At 37.4% G+C, this 20,902-nt stretch overlaps 3 protein-coding genes across 4 annotated transcripts in view; 2 read left to right on the top strand and 1 right to left on the bottom strand.

Moving 5' to 3' along the window:
* LOC149545999 (putative ADP-ribosylation factor GTPase-activating protein AGD9) overlaps positions 1 to 17,032 on the bottom strand; it is an 89,621-nt gene extending 72,589 nt beyond the window's left edge. For both annotated transcript variants that reach the window (XM_089790938.1, XM_089790939.1), the window contains exon 1: positions 16,694 to 17,032. In XM_089790938.1, coding sequence (XP_089647064.1) covers positions 16,694 to 16,765 — 72 coding nt within the window. In that variant the 5' untranslated portion in view covers positions 16,766 to 17,032. The remainder of the gene's footprint in view (positions 1 to 16,693) is intronic.
* LOC149546001 (uncharacterized) lies at positions 8,975 to 10,015 on the top strand. The gene is made up of 3 exons (XM_089790940.1): positions 8,975 to 9,065; positions 9,183 to 9,335; positions 9,421 to 10,015. The coding sequence occupies exons 1-3, from the start codon at positions 9,002 to 9,004 to the stop codon at positions 9,846 to 9,848; spliced, it is 645 nt and encodes a 214-aa protein (XP_089647066.1). The 5' UTR covers positions 8,975 to 9,001; the 3' UTR covers positions 9,849 to 10,015.
* On the top strand, positions 10,175 to 11,232 carry LOC149546000 (uncharacterized). The gene is made up of 2 exons (XM_089790941.1): positions 10,175 to 10,324; positions 10,460 to 11,232. The coding sequence occupies exons 1-2, from the start codon at positions 10,291 to 10,293 to the stop codon at positions 11,041 to 11,043; spliced, it is 618 nt and encodes a 205-aa protein (XP_089647067.1). The 5' UTR covers positions 10,175 to 10,290; the 3' UTR covers positions 11,044 to 11,232.
* Positions 17,033 to 20,902: the final 3,870 nt, after the last annotated feature.

Genomic DNA, 20,902 nt, shown 5'->3' with positions numbered 1-20,902 from the left:
TTTGGTAGCAGTTCCACCTCCACCTCCACAGAGCAAGCCTTTGCTGCTAAATTCTTTCAGAAAGATAAAGGCAAGTCTCATTCACAGCAATCTTCTAAGCAAAAGTCCTTTGCTCCAACATCAGAAGGCTCCAAGAAAAAGAACATTCAATGCAGCTACTAGCCACAAGTATGGTCACGTGAAAGTTGAATGTTGGAAACCTTAGCTGCCCAAGCTAAGCAATCTGGTTCGTAGCCCAAAGCGAATAGCACAGAGCACACTGAGCAAACAGAATCTACCTTTACACCTCCGTGGCTAAAAGATCTACAAATCATGTGAAGTTGTCTGCCTAGTACATTTATTCAGGTGCCTCTCATCATTTCACCCACTGTAGAGACTAGTTTAGACTATCAGCCTTTCTCAAATTTAGTTATTTTTGGTGAAGGGGAAAAGTACACTCTTGTCAACAAAGGCAAGATTCAGACTCAATCTGCTGCAAGGAATCTCATTTTCCTCGATGTGTACTATGTTCCATGGATGGAACTCAATCTACTCTCAATTAGTCAAATGTTGCAAGACTCTCCACGATTGGATATCACCTTCAGTTCACATCAGTGCACCATCACTGATAGAGATACTCAATTTGTTGCTACAGTTGGCCTTGAGGATCATGGTCTTTTCAGACTTGTTGATTCTAGTGATTCTCAGGATCTAGCTATGGCTGCTCGACGGTATTCTACCAGTTCACTTTGGCATCAACTGTATGGGCACTTAAATTTGCATTATCTCTCTCAACGTGCTCGAGACGAGCTTTTCCTATTGGTGATTCATGGTGCACTTCTCAGGTACTTCAACTTGTTCATGCCGATATCTGCGGCCCTATGGCTACTTCTTATGTTCTTGGGCCTAGATATTTTATGTTGTTTGTTGATGATTTTAGTAGAAAGATGCGCATATATTTTCTTAAAATAAATCATATGTGTTTACTATATTTCAGATGATTAAAATTCTAGTTAAAAAAGAATTTGGATGATTATTGCTCTTAGGACCAATAATGGAGAGGAATTATGTTCTACTGAATCCTCTAGCTTCTGTGATATTCATTGCATCAAGTGCCAATTAACCACACCCCACACCACAGCAAAATAGTGTAGTTGAAGGTCGAAACAAAGCAATTACAAAGATGGCTCGAACACAAACATGTTGTGAAAAAATTTTGGGCGGAAGCAATTAACACTACAGTCTATCTTTTGAACCAGTCACCCATTGTGGCGGTCAAAGGTAAGACTTTGAAAGAGGCCTAGTCAGGTCGCAAACCCAAAATCAGTCTCTTAAAGGTTTTTGACTCTCCTGCCTATGTTTGGATCCCTGATGCATCATGCACCAAGTCAAATGCCAAGAGTCAGAAACTCACACTTGCTGGATACAATAGTCTTCACAAAGTCTACCACTTAATTAGCACTGAAACATCTCATCTCCTGTATAGTCATGATGTAGTCTTTGATGAACGGTGAGGACCATTCATGTTTGTTTCTCATGTTCCTAATCCAATAGATCAGCCTATAAAGGTTCATGATTTGGGAGTTCGGCTTCCATTAGGTCCACTTCATGGGAGGTCTCCAAGAATTCTCAATGATTCCTATACAAACACCATCCGCTTCTCCTAAAAGATCACCTTGATTTGTAGATGCTTCACCTAAATTTAGTCCAAATTCTTTTGATGAGGAACCTAATTCTAGTGCATCTCCTGATGCTAATGTTGGTCCTTCTCCTCTCCAGCCTAAGTGGTGGGCTAAGACCCTTACTAATCTTTGAGATCATGAGCTCATCAATGGGAAACTGCTCAAAAAAAGAACAAACCTACAGAGTCAGTTAACTTTGCTCTTATAGCCAACATTCATAGTGTGTTTGAACCTCGGACATACTCAGAGGCTAAAAGAATTCCAAAGTGGGAACAAGCCATGAAATGAGAACAAAGCTTGTTGAAGAATCACAACTGTGCCCATTTTGGTCATCCACCAGGGAAGAAACCCATTGGCTGCAAATGGGTTTACAAAATAAAATACAAGTTTGATGGTAATTTGGTTAAGTACAAAGCTCATTTAGTTGCAAAGGGCTTTTTTCAGCATCAGGACATTGATTATGAAGAGACTTTTGCTCCTACAACAAAGATGCACTATCAGATTAATCCTAGCCATGGCAGCACAGTTTGCCTAGAAGGTCCATCTGATGGACGTCAAGAGTGCTTTCTTGAATGGTGATCCACAAAAAAAGGTCTACATGATGCAGCCTCCTAGTTTCAAGGTTACTAGTAAAGAACATAAGGTTCTCAGGTTGGTGAAAGCTCTTTATGGCTTGAAGCAGACCCCTAGAGCATGGTACATGAAAACTGATAAGTACCTCAATAATCAAGGCTTCCAAAGGAGTTCTTCAAACTCACATTTATACATCAAGACTATTGACAGTGACATCATCCTTCAAGTCATTTATGTGGATGATTTGATCATCACTGGCAATTTGGCATCTTTGATTCCAGGAATCAAACTGAGTTTACGCCTATCTTTTCATATAATTGATATCGGACTCATGCATTATTGCCTAAATGTTGAGGTTTCGCTACAGTCTTTGGGTATATCTGTTTCTCAGTCCAAATAGGTCAAGGCTCTTTTAGACATTTTGTATGCAAGATTACAAGCCTACATCCGCACCCATGGAGAAAGGTCTGAAGTTATCGGCCAAGTCTAATTCTCCTCCAGTTGATGATACTACATACAGGCAACTAGTGGGCAGCCTCATTTGCCTCTGTACTACTAGACCTGATATCAGCTTCGCAGTTAGCTGCATCTAACATTTTATGACAGCTCCTAAGGCTGATTACTGGATGGCAGCAAAGTGTGTGCTTTGTTATGTGAAGGGCACTACAGATTATGAACTTCTTTACTCTCGAAGTTCTAATCCTAGACTCAATGGATTCACACATTCAGATTGGGCAAGTAATGTTGACTATAAAATGTCAATTTCTAGGCATGTGTTTAGTTTGGGATCCGGTAATGTCACATGGACCAATAAGATGCAACAACCAGTTTATATCTCCTCCACACAGGTTGAATACAAAGGGGCAGTTAAGGTAGGTTGTGTAGTTGTTTGACTTTGTCGGATGGCTTAGGGATATGCAAATGTCACCAACAAGACCGACCACTTTGTTTGTTGATACCGAAGGCATTATCAAATTAGCATGGAATTCAAACTTCCATGAACAAACCAAGCATGTGGATGTTCGTTGTCACTACATATGCCAGTTGGTTGAAGATGGGACAATAGACTTGCAGTATGTTCCTACAGCAGATCAAACTGCAGACATTCTCACCAATCCTCTTGGTCCTGATAAGTTTGTTAAATTCAGAGGACAGCTTGGTGTTGTGGAAAGATTATCCATTAAGGGAGGGTATTACGACAATAGATAGTTTCTATTATTGTCTATTATTATTTAATGATTATCTACTCGTGATCTATTGTAAATATTAGAATGTTTCTAATGTTTAGTTGGTTGTTAATTAATTGTTCGCTAGAATAGAATGTTTCTATTTCTTACGATATCGTTTATTCATTTGTATATATTGATCTATTGATCATTGTTAATAATAAGCAAGTATTTTACCAATTACTTCCCATAAAATGTTTCTAATCACTATTTTCATAGCTGACAAAATGCATTCACCATCCATCCCAAGGTAAAACTATTGTCAACTTAGCACAATGGTACCCAAGCTGAAACATAGTTTTAAAATTTTAAAAAAAAAGGAAAAATGGACTTAATATTTGAAACTGTCCCAAAAAGTGCCATGATACATCTTTGGCTAAACTCTGTAAATACCAAATAGATTGAACTGCAAGTACTCCAACTTCCAAGGAGTACCCTAACCCAAACTCATTAACCTACAAGACCTTGATGAATAGTCAAATGGTCACTAAGTTGTTAGTGCTTGAAAAGGAGACATTACACAAACAAAGAAAGATTGGTCTTGGAATCAACAGGAGATGGAATTAAGCAACAAAGATACAAGGAAAAAAGCCTAGTAGGTTACCTAAATCAAGGAATATGCTGCAAAGGAGAGACCAAGTGTTGCTTTCCCATTCTAGGGATTTTAAGCATATATAGAAGTTTCATATTAGACATTTGGGCCCTAAAAGAGTCAACATCATACCAAAAAGCACATATTAATTGCACAAATTACATTCAAAGCTACTCCCAAGACATTTCAATGAGAATAGTTTCAAGCTAAAGAATTACTTCATGACAACCAATAATCATGGCCTATGAAATATATGTACTAGACTAACGAAAACAATTTAAACTCCATCTAGAGTTTAGATTCTCCACCATTTTTTAAGGATAATGAAGTATATCCTTCTCCATGGGCCTAGACTTGAAGATTAGTGGGACAATGTATACATATACACCATTTGGAATTAAATTAGAAGGCAATGTTTCTCCAAATGCGTAGATAGATGATACACTAGCAGAAAACTTGGACCAATTGTTCATAAAGGCTTTTTCATGAAAGTAATTTGGAGAATTGAGTGAATTGGTTAAGCATTGGAATATTATGTGAAGTGGTTGATTTTGGAATATTAAGTGATGTGGTTAATCATTAGAGTATTCAATGAAGCAGTTGAGCATGTATCCTTTTCATGGCCCAACATATGGGCAAATGATATGCCATCATTTGTCTTTGGCAACCTATCCACTAGTAAATCTTCCACTTTAAAATATGAAATATGCAAAATAGCTTCATTATGACAAAAAACATAGGATTTATGTAATGTCCCCGATATAGTAGGTTCCAATAGCTTGGCGAAGTTAGTTCATCATCATAACCCTCATGAGCTAACACTTAGATTAAAGGGCCTCGTTCGAATTGACTTGCTATTTATAGCAAGTCAAATGGGCAAAGTTTCTATTTTTGGCAATGCAGTCATGGCACCTCGATTCCAGCCTCCATTATAACTTTGATTGGGGTTCATTAATGAGTTACATATTACAAGTTATTTATTAAGTTTAACCTAATGAATACCTTTTTAGGTTTTTTATCTTAATTTAATGGTGTAATGGTGAAGCCTTATTAGTGAAAGGTGCATCCAGGAAGCTATATCGTATTTGTGTATGGGAGAAGCTTTGACCTTTAAAATGTTATAAAAGGACTCCTCATTATGGATCGACCATCTGATTATGATTGTTTATTTTCTAGAATTTGGTGAACAACAAGGGTTTGGCGTGAGCTTTGAGGAAGTGTGAATTTTCCTCTAATTTGATTGCACTTTGAATTGGGTCAAATTGCCAAAGCGAAAAAAAAAAGAAAAAAGGGAAATGTCTAGTTTACATCTATAATTTCAAATAGATAGCAAAAACCTTCGCATATTGAAAACAAATATCCATAAAAAAATACCTTGCTGAGATCCTCTATTGGCACAAAGAATTTGACCTAAATCTGTAATATCCAAACCAATAATTTATGAAAGTATATTATTAAAGACCAAATTTAACTAAGTTACTAGGGTTCACCCTAGACCCCCCGAACTAGCCCAAGTTCGAACTGGTGCGTGGTTTGCAACCGGTTCACAATATGGTTTGGGCAGCGTTTGATTTTTTTCGTGCTAGTTCAAACTACTTGGAACCCAGTTCAAACCCGAGCAAACCATGACAAAAACCTGCAAACCACGTGTGAACCGCGTGAATTCTGGGCCCCACAGATGGCAAAAAAGTGGTTTTTTTGCAAAAATTGTTTAACATTTTAGCATCCACAACCCAAATAGATTGTTATGAAATGCTTTTGGTGACCTCCCATTGTAATTTTTTGTTCCCAAACAGGTTATTTTGTCTAAAGAAAGAGCAAATAGGTGGTTGAGCAAGAGTTTAGTTGTGCGAGGAGTTCAAAGATTGATTTATGGGTGTTCTTCAAGTGTTTGTGCCTCATTCCTACACATTTGCAAGCTTACAATGACTAGAAAGGTAAGTTTTGTTGGAGTTGATGAAATCCAACTCCGAAGACGCCCAAGATCACCTGCATGCGAAAACCTGTCAAAGGGAAGCCAAGGAAGGAAGTGCGTGGAGCAAGGGAAAAAAACCCTAAACGGACATGAGAAAGAAAATATTGCAAACACAAGAAAAATATGTATTTACAATATGCTAAATGTGTTGTGATATACAATGAGGGAGCTCGAATATAAAGAGCTCAAGGAATCTCCTAGAACTAGCTAGAAGACGCTAGAAGATAAGTGTGACAACTAAGCATACATCCACATGAGGTGGAAAGTCCTCGAACAAGGTGAGAGGATGAGTATGACTTAGGAGAGAACAAACTCCCGTATTGTCAACAACTTATAACAAACTCCTGGGCTACAACTAATTAATGAATGCATTAACCTAAGTAAGCTTAAGTAAATAGAATAAATAATTAATAATTAATTATTTACTCTAACACCCCCCCTTAAGTGCAACTTAGGTAAATGCCTTAAGCTTACAAAACTAAAAAATGCAGAAATGCAAAATGCATAATGGGTCCCGGCAACGAGGCCATGTTAGGTACCCATGTACAATGCAAAGAAAATGCAACCTCTGAAAACGGGGAAAGAGAGAAAACCACATGGGAAAAACCCTCCCCCAAAAAGAGATAAGAACCTAGTGAAGAATTGAAGAAGCCTCCAACTAGGGGAATGTCCCCTAAAACAGGAACAAGGAGTGATCATGAAGAGCATCACTGAAGCATGAAGAAATTGCAAATCTGTCATCAGAAAGAAACTGCAACTGTTGATCTGAAGAACCTCCATGGAAGAAGAAGGCATGAACCAAGCATGTCTATATGGTAGATGATCCATCTCACCGAAATGCATAGGTAGCCAGCCACTGCAATCGCCTTGTATATAGGATCAACCACTGAATACATAGCTCACACTGTCGAACCATCGAACCACAGATGCATTAGAACAACAGCATAACCCCCCCTTAATGTAGACGGGGTGAGATCAGGCAACTGAAAAGGTGGGCCAAAATCTCTTGCAGACGAACCAAGAATGACGAGAGAGGAAGAGGTACAAACACCTATAAAGACACGGTCACAACGACTCTGCATGGGGCTAATGTTGTGGAAGGGACACTCACTTGACAAAGGGAGAAGGCCTAAAATAGCAAACACCTATTCCCCCCCATGGTGCTTTATAAAAATAGTGCATGTACAACTGACTCAAAAACAACGTTCATGACCCCCGAAATGCAAGAGTGGCACTTTATCTCAGTGCGATACATAAAAGTGCTTCAAAATGATAGCTACAATGATAAAAAACAAAAACAAGTTGCAACAAAACATGGTACAGCTCAAAACAAAGGATCCCATACCAAGAAAACAATCCTCGGACCTAAAACCAGAGTAACGAGAATCGCCATAAAATCGCCTGAATCGGCGATTCGGCAATTAAATTCAGCAATGGCGATTTTTTTGGAGTCGGAAATCGCCATTGCCGATTTCTTCAAGTGAATCGCCTGAATCGCCGATTCAGGCGATTCAGGCAAAAAATCGCATGAATCGCCTGGAAAAATCGGCAGGAATCGCCCGCAGCCAATAAAGTATAAAGTTGTAAAATTTTAAAAAATTGCTTGGTTTTTTTACTTTGTTTTTGACCATTTCTCTTTGTTATAACCCTAAAGGGCCTTCTATTTATTTAACATGAGTAGAAGAGAGGAAAAGTGAGAGAGAAGAAGAGAAAAGAAAAGCCATAGGTTTCTAACCGGCAAGAAGAAAGAGCACAAAAGAGATCAGCAATCCATTTGGGGAGGCCATCAATTGCATTGGGAGCATTAGGGAGCCAATCTCAACACTCCTCAACTCATTTGCAAGAGGTAAGTGCTCTTTTTTTTTTGCATGTTAGTGTATTATGCATTTTTTGTTAAATTTTTATAGTTTTCAAAAATTTTAGTTTAGATCTTGAATGTTCTTTATTTTTACTAAGTTGCAAACTAGGGTTTGTTGTTTTGTAGCTTTTATTAGCTTCAAACTTTGATATTTTACATATAAATTTTTATTGCAGCAGCCTTTGCTTTCATTTTTTGCAAATTCGCAATGGGTAGAAAAGATGAATGTTGGAAATATAACGAAGAGTTTCCTGGAAGAACCAAATATCAAACAAAATGTATTTTTTGTAAAGAAAAAATAACTTCTGGGGGTATTTATAGATTGAAATACCACATTGCTGCTATACCTGGACACGATGTTACAATTTGCACTTACCAAACTCTTGAGGCAAAACGCACTTGCTTAATGGCATTAGAAAAAATTGAAAAAGACAAAGCCAATAGGAAAATGCAACTTGAAGGGTTAAGGGGTATTGGCTCCCATGTTCCCGCATCCGCATCTGCAGCCACATCCACATCTGCATCTGCATCAACTTCTGCATCTGTAGGTTGTGTTGGAGAGGGTTCTTCTAGGCCCCCTTTTTATCCTAGTTCTTCTGCTCGTGCTAGTGCTAGTCGGTCACATACTGAGACAGAGTCCCACACCAACCTATTGCAGCCTAGAGTGCGGAAAAACAGAATGGATAGTTACTTTGTGCCCCGCACTACTCCTGGTTCCCAACCCACGCTTGAGGGCATGGGTTTGAACAAGGAAATTCATGATGCTGCCAGAAAGGAGATATGCAAATTTTGGTACTTTTGCAACATTCCATTTATTGCAGCCAGGTAATTGATTCTTTTTTCGTTGTTTTCTTTAAAGTTAAAATTAAAAGTAAAAGTAAAACTTTAATTATATTTACTTGTTTTATAATTTGAGTCTTTGACATCTAAATTTTTATTTGTGACAGGGCTCCTTATTGGCAGAACATGATAGACGCGGTTGCTATTTGTGGTCCGGGGTTTAAAGCCCCAACTGAGGCTGAGTTGAGCGGATACCTCTTGGATGAGATGGTAGAGGACATGAGGGCTGAGCTCGAGGAAAATCGAAAGGAGTGGATTGCAAAGGGTTGCACCATCATGACTGATGGTTGGACAGATAGGAGGAATAGAACACTCCTCAATTTTCTTGTATCCTGTGGAGGTAATTGATCATTCTACTTTCCTACATACATAATTGTAAATTTTGATTTGTTGAATGCTAATTTGTTGATGATCCATTTAATTTTAATATTCTAATTCGTTGTTTTGTTACTTGTAGGATATACCATGTTCATCAAATCCATTGATGCTTCCGCACATGTAAAAAATGCCACATACTTATGTGAGGCTATTGAGGAAGTCATAGCAGAGGTGGGAGAACAAAATGTGATCCAGGTGGTGACGGATAATGCAGCAAGTTATGTTGCTGCAGGTAAACTTTTAACTTTTCAAGTTTTGAAAATAAATTTATTTGAATTTTGAAATTTGAATTTCTAATTGACTTAAAATTGTTGTAGGTAAACTTTTGATGGAGAGGCACCCCACCATATTTTGGTCCCCTTGTGCGGCACATTGCATTGACCTCATGTTGGAGGAAATTGGCAAACTTGAGTTTGTCAAGTCATGTGTGGAAAGGGCAAAAAACATATGCAAATTCATTTATAATCATTCATTTGTCCTTAGCACAATGAGGAAGTACACAGAAGGCAAAGAGTTAGCTCGCCCAAGTATCACGAGGTTTGCCTCGAATTTCATCACCTTGCAGTCCTTGTTGACATCAAGGGATGAATTGAGGAGCATGTTTGTTGGGCGGGAGTGGATTTCCTCTTCCTATGCTACGACCACTGTAGGGATAGATGTGGCGGATTGCATATTTGATGAGGATGGTTTTTGGAAACCCGCTAGAGAAATCCTACAGGTAAATTTATTGCAATTTAACATTTAGTATTTTACTTTTACTTTAAGTTATATTATTTTATATTTAAGTTTTGACTCAAGTTTTTTGTTTTACTTTATATGTAGGTCACTGAGCCCCTTGTAGCTTTGCTACGAACTGCTGATGGGGAGAAGCCCTCTATGGGCTACATTTATGAGGGCATGGATAGGGCCAAGGAGGCCATCAGAGCCCAATATGCACGAGTGCAGGAGAGGTATGGCCCTATTTGGGACATCATCGATAGGAGATGGCAGAATCAGCTCCATCGACCCATGCAGCTTACTTTCTGAATCCGGCATATCGTTTCCGTCCTGAGTTCAAGGCGGATACGGAGGTTCTCACTGGCTTATACACAGTGATTCAGAGGTTGAGTAGCGATGAAGATAGCGCTGCTGCGATTGTTGAGCTAGACCAGTTCAACAATAAAGAGGGGCCACTTTTCTCTAGCAGGATGGCCATAAATGCTCAGACAACACTACAGCCAGGTAAAAATTAAATAATATATTCAATGTTCATGAATCTAGATTCTAATCTTAAAGTTGATTATGTAATTTTAGAGTTAACTTGTAATTTGTAAATGAGACTAATTGTTTCTATTTTCAATTTTTCCCTTACTGCAGATAGATGGTGGCAAATGTTTGGGGCCACAACCCCAAAACTTCAAAAAATTGCCATTCGTATTCTGAGTCAGCCAAGCAGCGCTTCTGGATGTGAGCGCAGTTGGTCCATGTTCGAGCACATCCATTCGAAGAGGAGAAACAGGTTGACAGTGCAGAAGTTGAATGATATTGTCTTTGTTCATTACAACCTCCGTCTTAGGATCAGACAGATTTTGGGCACTAACTCCTCTCCGATCATTCTAGAGGAGATTGATCCAGAATCAGAGTGGCTCACAGAGGTTGTGGATCCAGTCTTCACTAAGGAAGACCGTGTGTGGGTTGACCAGGTGGATATAGAGGCTGAGGCAGCTAGAGCACGTTCTTCAGGCATTGGTAGACGCACACGTGCACGCACAGGCACAGGCCCTAGCGACGTTCATGAGCCCATCTTACATGCGGGAGATATGGCTCGGCAGTCCTCTAGGACCTACATTAGACGCCTTGCTACTAGGCAGACTGGATACTCAGAGGCTGAGGCTGAGGCTGCAGCCGAGCTTCAGGATGATGTTGAGGATGATGATGATGACTATGAGTCTGAGGCTTGAGCTGGAGCCTTGTTTTTATATTTTGTTTACAGATATTGATACTGAATCATTGATAGACATATGTTTCAAACTTTCATGGATCTTCATATTAGATTCTTACATACATTTATGATTTGATGTCTTATGGATCATCTTACATACATTCTATGATTTAAATCATTGTGATCATTTGATTTCTATTTACTTCAACCAGCCTACAATTTACATTTTAGATAACATAGTTACATATGTGATGGATTTTATGTTCCATGTTTATGTATGTTAAGTTTTAACTTCTATTTGATGATGTTATAGTGTGTTTAAGTTATATTCAATAAAGGGTGCATGAAATAAGTTTTAAATTGTTAAAATCTTTAAATTTAAAGGGTTTTTTCAAATTTGCCAATTCATCGCCGATTCATTGCCGATTCACAATTCGATTCGGCCTTGCCGATTCCGATCCGATTCCGATTCTTGTTACTTTGCCTAAAACACCCAAGATATCCACCATAGACCAAAAATGCCAAAACAATGATAGAAAGAGCATGGGGCAAAATCTGAAGGAAATAACAACATTTCTAAAAAGCAGACAAAACCAACTTTCCAAAAATATAACATTTTCAAAAAACGGCAATAGGACACAAAAGATATGCATGCCGGAGTCAAAACATAACTTTGGACTTTAATTGAAAAAACGGGTAACAAAAATGCATCAAAACCTGAAAATACCTGCACCAACGTCTCCGTTTCGAAACCAACTTTCTGGCGCTTTTTTCGGATCGAAAAAATACCTCCGTATGCTCAAGTTATGGCCAAAAAACTGAAGGTAGGTCCAAAACTGACCCTGGAGATGTGCAAGCAAGTTGTGCTGATGCAGTGCTGACATCAGCATTTCACTGGCTTAAAATTGACGGCCAATTAACCGTCGCTGCAAAAAAAGGCCACGTGGCAGTAGCGGATGGCTGACGTGGCACCGCTACCACGTGTCAACTACAGAATGGGCAAAAGTATACCCACGCAGCAGCTGGCGCGGCAGACAACTATGCTGGGTGCTGACTAGGAGTCCCTGTTGGTGCTAACGTGTACCCGGGCTGTGCAGAAGCTGAGGAGCAGAGCAACCAAAAGGAAGTTGGCAGGATCCGAATGAGCGGCTCTAACGAACAGAGGAAACTGAGAAAGGTGGGGGCACCACCTGGCTGTGGTGGCCCGCCAGCGACAGCCAGGCTACAATGGCACGACCGTTGCAGGTTGCGCACTGGCGAGGCCACAGTGGCGCCGCGGTGGCCGCCCGGTGGCCGCGTGGCGTTTTTCAAATTTTTTTAAATTTTTCGACTCTGCGCATCCGTACAATCTATAAGGAAGTGCCTGCGACTTAAAAAATTTTGCCTCCCGAAGCCCTGTCTCCAAAATTGAAAAGTTTTATAAGAATCCTGACTGCAAACGGCCTTCCGAATCCAATGGCAGCATTCGTTTGGGCTGAAAGTGCTCCGAAAATTTGTTGTTCCCCCGATTTGAAGAAAAATGCACAAACAAACTAGGGTTTCTAACTCCAAATCACGACTTCAAAAATCCTTCAACGAAGCAGCAACAGGAAGGCTCTGATACCATGTTGGAGTTGATGAAATCCAACTCCGAAGATGCCCAAGATCACCTACATGCGAAAACTTGTCAAAGAGAAGCCAAGGAAGGAAGAGCGTAGAACAAGGGAAAAAACCCTAAACAGACACGAGAGAGAAAATATTGCAAACACAAGAAAAATATGTATTTACAATATGCTAAATGTGTTGTGATATACAATGAGGGAGCTCGAATATAAAGAGCTCAAGGAATCTCCTAGAACAAGCTAGAAGACGCTAGGAGATAAGTGTGACAACTAAGCATACATCCACATGAGGTGGAAAGTCCTCGAACAAGGTGAGAGGATAAGTATGACTTAGGAGAGAACAAACTCCCGTATTGTCAACAACTTATAACAAACTCCTAGGCTACAACTAATTAATGAATGCATTAACTTAAGTAAGCTTAAGTAAATAGAATAAATAATTAATAATTAATTATTTACTCTAACAAGTTCTTGTTCCATTCGCCTTTTTTTTATTTTAGTTTTTTCTATTTTTCCATTTCTCTTTCATTCTTTATTTGATCTTTCCACCATTTTCAGAAATTTTCATTTTCTTGCATATAATATGAAAATGTATGCAATTTATTGCATAGGAAAAGGAACCGCAATGGCATCTACCCCTTCATCAATAGGCAATACCAAACAAAGATTAGAACCCCACTCTGATTCTCCTCTATGGAGATATTGAGGTTGTGGTGTAGAAAGAAATAGTTCTTATTATCATGTTATAGGTCATTTGTGTGGATGCACTAGAAGAGGAGTCAAGAAATGCCCTGGCAAAAAAGGTGCTTCTATAACAAATGCAACCGTGTTAAAATATATTAAAGAGCATGAAGCAACAAAAGAGAGAGAAGGACATAAGGCAACTGAACTCGGTAGCAATAAAAGTAAGAAAATAGCAAAAGGAATGCAACACCACACCCCCAATGTTATGGTACAAGACCACCCCTATTTTAGTACCTTAGTGGACACTAAAACTAAAACTATTCCCCTTACACACAAAAGAAAAGGGACCACTAGAAACTGCTTTTCAAAATAAGAGTCAGGAAATTGCCGACATTAAGGTCAGAAGATGCCTATATGCAAATAAATGGGTTGTCCTTTAATGTTGTTCGCTTTCCATTTTGAAAAGGCCATTGTTGAGGGTTGCTAATGAGGCTCCAAGAGGGTACTGTGGCCCCGCGTTTGAGAAAGTACGAACCACCTTGTTGGAGCAAGAGGTTCAGCCGATTGAAGATCAATTGAAGCCCATAAAGGACTCATGGGTTGAAACAGGGATGACAATAGTTTCAGATGGGTGGAAGGATTCCACGAACCATCCCTTGATCAATGTCCTTGTGGTGTCCCCTAAAGGGGCAATGTTTCTATAAGCAGTGGATTGTGAGGGGCAAGTAAAAGATGGGTCATTTATTGCTAACATCCTAATTGAGGCCATTGAACAAGTGGATGCTAGAAACATTGTCCAAGTCATAATGGAAAATGCAAGAATTGTAGAATTGTAAAGCAGCTGGTCTATTGGTTGAAGAGTGATATCAACATATCTTTTGGACACTTTGTGCAGTCCATTTACATCTTATGCTACAAAAGATTGGGGACCAAAGTGAGTGGATCAAAACAGTGTATGAAGAGGTTTGAAGACAACTAGATGTTTGTCACGAACCACCACATCACTCAATCCCTTTTCAGAACCTACTCTCAAAATTGGAGCTATCGAAGGAAAATGAACTTGAACTCAAATTAATAATTTAAATTTTAATATTTGACAATTTATGATTTTTCATATTTTGCTTGTATAATGTATTAGCTTTCCTAAAATGTGTATCTAATAGTTGTCTTTTGCTCTAATTTATGTCACAGGTTGCTCAAACATGTTTCGCATCAAATATAATAGTCTTGAGACAACTTGTGCAAGTGAAAGAGGCACTTTGCAATATGGTAATCAGCCACAATTGGGGTGTATGAAAGCAAAGGAACACTGATAGAGCAAACAAAACAAAGAAAAGGGTATTGGATAACTCATGGTGGGAACGTGTCGAATATTTCCTTACATTCACCGAGTCCATTATGAGCAAGCTTAAGTACACTAACATGGATAGGCCTTGCCTTGGAGAGATTTATGATGGGATAGATTCAATGCTTAAGAAGATCAAGCAAATTATAAATGACAAGGAGCAAGATCCGCAAGATACCTCCTTTAAACAATTGCAAGTAATTATTGTTGAAAGACGAAACAAAGTGAATGCTACACTACATTTGATTGCCTATGCCTTAACGCCTAAATACTATAGCTCTCCATATTGTAATCTACCAAGAAGGTTGCCACCCTTTAGAGATATCAAAGTGTCTGACAGGTACCAAGCAACATTTAGAAGACTCTTTCCTAATAATTATATGAGAGATGTAATCACAAATGTCAGAGAAGAAGAAAATGAATATGAAGAAGAAGATGACGATTGAAGAATTTAAAAAATTAATAGATTTTTATTCCATTGGTTGAACAATGATACTTGAAATTGATGCTATGATTTATTTTTAATGTTTTGAAGAATATTTGATGTTAAACTTGGTACTTGAACTATATGATGGTATGATCACTATGATTACAAGTTTATGGTGATTTTGTTGTTTAAATGTGTTTATGCTACTATGCTACATTCTAATTTTAACTCATGCTTCATATATACATATATATATAATTTTACATGCTTTTGTACTAACGAACCCAAAATCTTGACAAACTTGGGAACCGTTTCTCAAAATTTGAACTTGGAACCGAACATGAACCAGTAACTTAGCCAAATTACATAACTGAAAACTTAATAGACTACAGAGGCCTAGCGCACTTGAAACCAAATTTTGAATCTCCACCTATCTACTTGGCAATCCAAGCTTATAAGAAGTATGTGTATGATATACCATGAATATCATTTCATCAATCAATTACACACCATGGTAGGTTACAAAGCTGATTTCAAAATCTACTCCTAGAACTATGTTTAAATTATTGATTGAACATATTGTTCCTGAACTCTTCTAACTCTTCTGAAATTATTGATTCAACATATAGTTCTACAAGTTATTGTACAAATATTGTTTCCCTAATGCTGAGCGATGTAACTAAGTCAAAACTTCGAATAATGACTGTGATGCAGCATATACAAATATACCTTGTAGAGAATCACAAAACACTGATTATATATTTATTTACCATACTCTGAACCCATTTGTTTTTCAATTTCTCGTGACCATGTTTAAAAGCAAACTAGATTTGTTCAATGCCCCAGCTACTCAAAATTATTTAAAATTAACTTGTCGGATACAACCTACAGTTGTAATCTGTTGGAATTTTGAACATATTGCAATTTAAAGATCAATTGTGAAAAAATAATAAACTGAAATTGATATTCTATTACACCCTAATTTTACATTGCTTTCTAAATGGCCTTATTAATCCTTATCGTTCCCGCACAAAACTAATTTAAGGGAATGAACTTCCCAACTGAATAAGCTAATATGATTTATTAAAATGTAAGCCTTATTTCTTAACAGTAATCTACCGTAATGGCGCATATATTTCACGGTATCTTAAGCTAAACACTGGAGCTGCATGCATTTCACATAAAATTCTCCCCAACCAAACCGACTCTAATAAATAAAAGCAGTTACACAGCGCCATCCGAGAGAGATTTCACGACTTCGCAAATATCTCAATTTAAAGTTTCTCCGTTACATACACGTCTTATGTAAAACTCTTCAGAATAAAACTGGCTGTGGCACAGAAAGGAACAAGTACGGTATACTCATAAGAGGAAACTTTTAAGAGTTTTGTACCCTGCTCTGACTCAAATACTCAACGCACCTTTCTGAATTCTTCATTGAAGTAATGATTGTGACCTAGTTCAATCTTAAAACAAGTTTTTACCAAAAGCATTCCTAGAGATATCAGATACATAAATATACCCCAATTAAATTAATTGAGGGGCGCAGACATATAAACCAATTAAAAAGACAAAGTATTAATGTTGATAACAATGCTTAAAAAGCAGGCACCTTATTTTCGGACTTGGCCTTGAGCTTTCTGAAGACGGCATCCCGATCAGAATATTCCTCTGTGGCAGCCATGGATCAGCCACTAAAGCTCAAAATCCAAAACCCCTGGTAGGGTTTCACCAACTCTAAAAAAAATTAAAAGGCTTTGAGGGCAAAACTTGGGATAAATAATCTGAGAGTCAAAATGTATCAAATTCCAAATCGAAATGAAATTAGTATTATCGAATGCGCTCTGTATGTGTAACTAATCAGCTGTACGTTGTAATGATGCAGGTCGAAGGGTTGAAACTCGCGAAAATTAAAATGTATCGATTGTTTGGGCACCAGGCAACGCTAGTCGGAGTTGCCTCCGTCTTATTGCCGTCGTTATAGCCGTCGGCAGTAGTGACGTAGAAATGATAATTTCTCTTCTTTGTGTGCGTCAAAATTAAAAAGCAAATGGATTTTTTAAATTATTGTTTTTTAAATAATACTTGTTTCCAAGCATATTTATGTTGTTTTTATTTTATAAAAAAGGAAAATTTGCTCATAATATAACAAGACTTCATTCTAATGTTTGGTTCCTAATATGAGTCGAGAGATTTCAACAAGCATCCATATCTAATGAGAGAAGGAATCATGATTTATGGGACAATAAAGAATATAAATGACTCAAATTTGTGCTCATATTATCGAAATATTCTTGTGGGCCATTATTTTTTAGGATAGCGAGAACATTGTCCATTCAAGGAGGGAAGGAGATTCCAAGTTCATCCAAGGAGTGTGGGGCACGACCTAAAGAGAGAGTTGTAGCTTAATTAGTTTACGATATGGTAAGTTTTGTTCAAATAAAATATTACATTAAGTAATTTGATAAAGATAAATGAAATCTTTAAGAAGAATTTTTTTTTTTTTAACTTTCGTGTGATATCAATTTTGATTGATTAATTAAAAATTAAAAATTATTATTTAGTGTTTAAAAAAAATATTAAAAGTATTGTTCAAATATTTTTGAGGTTTTATGAATCGAGTGAATTCATCAAAATTCATACATACATTTATATTCATATTTTTTTATAGTTTTAGGTAATTATGTCATTTTTTAAGTCTAACATTAAGTAAATTAAAACAAAAAAATAAAATTTTTGAGAAGAATAAAGAATTTTGTGGGTTTTTTTGTGAAACATAAGAAGAGTAATTCATATACTAAGATGTGCATTAACCTATGATCAATTATTTTTCCTATACAACATTGAGGTACAAGTACGCTTGGCATGATGCTCACGATGAAAGGCCTAATTATTTGGGAATCACACATATGTTGATTGCAAGTGATTGGAATTAATTAATTATGTGTGTGAACTTAAACAAACCAAATTAGCTGATTAGATGACCAAATTCAAAAAATATAGCAAGGACAACGCGAAAGAAATAGAAATAGTGAGACAAAACTAGAATATAGATAGAGAAAGGAAATTGACACTAAAATATAAATTTAAATATGAAGGATAGAAGTGTTGGGAGCCTAGTCTAAAGGGGATGAAGGCTTCAAAGATAATCAAAAGTAAAAGTAGGAATATCTACAATCTATGTCCTAAAAATATAGGTCAAAGTAGCAAGATAGTGAAGTTATGGACATAGTCATAAAAATCTAGGTCAAAGTAGCAAGACAATAGAGCTATGCACCTAGTCATAAAAATCTAGGTCAAAGTAGTAAGATGGCTTAGATATGCACCTAGTCTAAGGATTTTAGCCCATCCAAAGTTTGATGAAGAATTTGAGCAATACAAAACCACAAAGCCGGAAGAATACCTGCATGTAAAAACCTGTCACTGAGAAGAAAAAGACAAGAAGAGGCAAGGGCTTGCTTTGAAAATATGCAAATTGTATTCTCATAAATGAAAAAGATAAGAGATAATTACAAAAGATCAATCCTTATAGAAGGATATCGAAATCCGAAAAAGGGTAACCTAAAAAGGTAAAGTCATTTAGTAATTACTAATTAATTATTAAATTTGAAATGCAAGGTGCAGAAATGGAAATCTTAAGAAGTGAGAAAAGGTAATTTAATAAATGAAATGAAATTAACTTTTTTCTCTAACACCCCCTCCCAAAAGATGAACAACAATGCAACTACAAACAATGCAGAAAGGAAACTTGAATCCTGGCAACAAGGCCTGATGAGCTACCCAATCACAATCAAATCTCTATGAAGCGGAGAAAATAGAGAAATCATAGTGGGAAAAACCCTCACTTCAAAGAGAGATAGAAAAGGATTCACAAATGAAACATCTCAAGAAAATCTCTCAAGACCATAAGAACAATGAAAGCCTTCATGATAGAAGTTTAAGACTCAATAGCCCCCTAGAATGGCAAAACTCTTGTGTTGATGAATATACCAATGTGGCTCCAATCTGAAGGAAACAAAGGTAGTTGACAAGGATGATAAAACCCATGTATGTAAGATGCAGTTGGAAGTCCTAGTTGATGCTCAAAGGATAAAGCATGAGAATCCTGAAATGGAATCTCCAATGGACGTGGGATAACAAGTATGTTGAAGTAATCATCTCAGAGGAGATGTGTGTCCTCTAATATATCCTCAACAACTACGCTAGGTGGCTTGATGATTGGAGCTACGATAGTAGGCAATGTTGAAGAGTAATCATGTGCAAGAGATGGAATCTAAACAAGAGGTGGACATATAGAAGTCACAACATTGGTCTCAAGAACAACACATAAGTTCAAGCAACTTGACTTCACCTCATTAGACTCTCGTGAAAAAGGAGAGAGAGTCTCTGATAATGGAGATGGTAGACCAAAATATAAGAAGGAATATAGGCGGGAAGCATGATCAATAGGCGCTATAGCAATAATATTATTTGTCTTACTATCTCGGATGTGCACTTAATCTTGTGCAAACTCAATTGTCTTCCTTGTCCCAGTGTGTGTAGTCTAATAAATAGAGAGAAGGTTAGAGGACAAAGATGGAACACAAAGTAAATCATGAAATGTACCACCATCAAGGTCAATAGAACCTTTCTCACATACAGTCATAACAGTGTTGTTCCCCATCAAAATGTGTGGAGTAGGAGAAGCCTCAAAAGAAGAGAACAAATCCTAAGAAGATGCCATATGATGTGAACCACTTGAATCCAATAACCATCTAGAAGAATGAGGAATAGTAATTGCACATAATGCATGACCCTTTCCTATATCTTTACCATATGACTGAAATGATGAAGAAGAAGAAGAATTGTGAGAAGTAGAAGGAATATCAATATTACTATTTTGAAGGAGAGTTGTCACATCTAAAACCTATTTAGCATAGCCATTTGACTTCTTCTCGTAGAAATGTGACTCATCATGATTAGGCTTATTATAATAAGCACACTTTGGTCTTTTTGGCTTTGGTTTACCCCCCTCAGGAGGAGGTGGCCCTAATGAACTATGAGTGCCAGAATCAATCTAAAAATCTGTAGAATGAGATTTATGTGTCTTCTCCTTCGTCTCTGAAGATGGTCAAGCTACCAATGCATAAGTATGTGAGCCTATGAGACAATCCAACTGAGAGAGCTTAGCTTTCTCTCGAGTCAAACGATCACAAAAAAACCTCAAAGGATGGCATGGTAAATCTATTATCCAAAGCATCTTTAGTGGAATAGAAGGTAGAAGTGAAAATCTAAAAATTTTCATGAAGCTTAGAAAGAATAAGATAAATGCACTCAATGTCATTCTTGGTCTTCCCACAACCCTGCAATAAAGATCTTTGTGTTGTTTAGTGTGGAGTCTGATTAGTCCCCAAGTGAGAGATTGTTAGTTTGTGGTGACTGATCAGGAAAGCACTGTACATACTTCATAAATTCTTTGGGTCATGGCCAACATTATGGCCAACATATGGCTAACATATTGTAACTCTAAAGTGACATAAAATTACTTGTATAAAATGGCTTAGGGTTAGGTATTTTCATTAAGTGGTGATGCAAAAATTGGTTCTTAGGGCGGTATTGAGCTGTGAGGGATTACGGATCCTAATCAAGTTGTAATCACTTGGCCGTAATAATATCAGACTTGTTGTTTGGTGGACGTAATCCAGGGATTGGGTGAACCATGTTAAATCTTGTTGCCTTGTGTTCTTTTCTGTGTGATCTATTATTTTCTGTTATTGGTTATATTTGCATGTAATTTTTATTTTTGTCTGTGGTTTAATCCTAACAAGTGGTATCAGAGCCT

This window comes from Cupressus sempervirens, chromosome 7 (genome assembly GCF_028749045.1).
Source record: "Cupressus sempervirens isolate cs-2001-9-10 chromosome 7, ASM2874904v1, whole genome shotgun sequence".
Lineage (NCBI taxonomy): Eukaryota > Viridiplantae > Streptophyta > Pinopsida > Cupressales > Cupressaceae > Cupressus > Cupressus sempervirens.
Note: the sequence above shows the minus strand (reverse complement) of the source record. Positions and strands in the feature narration are given on the sequence as shown.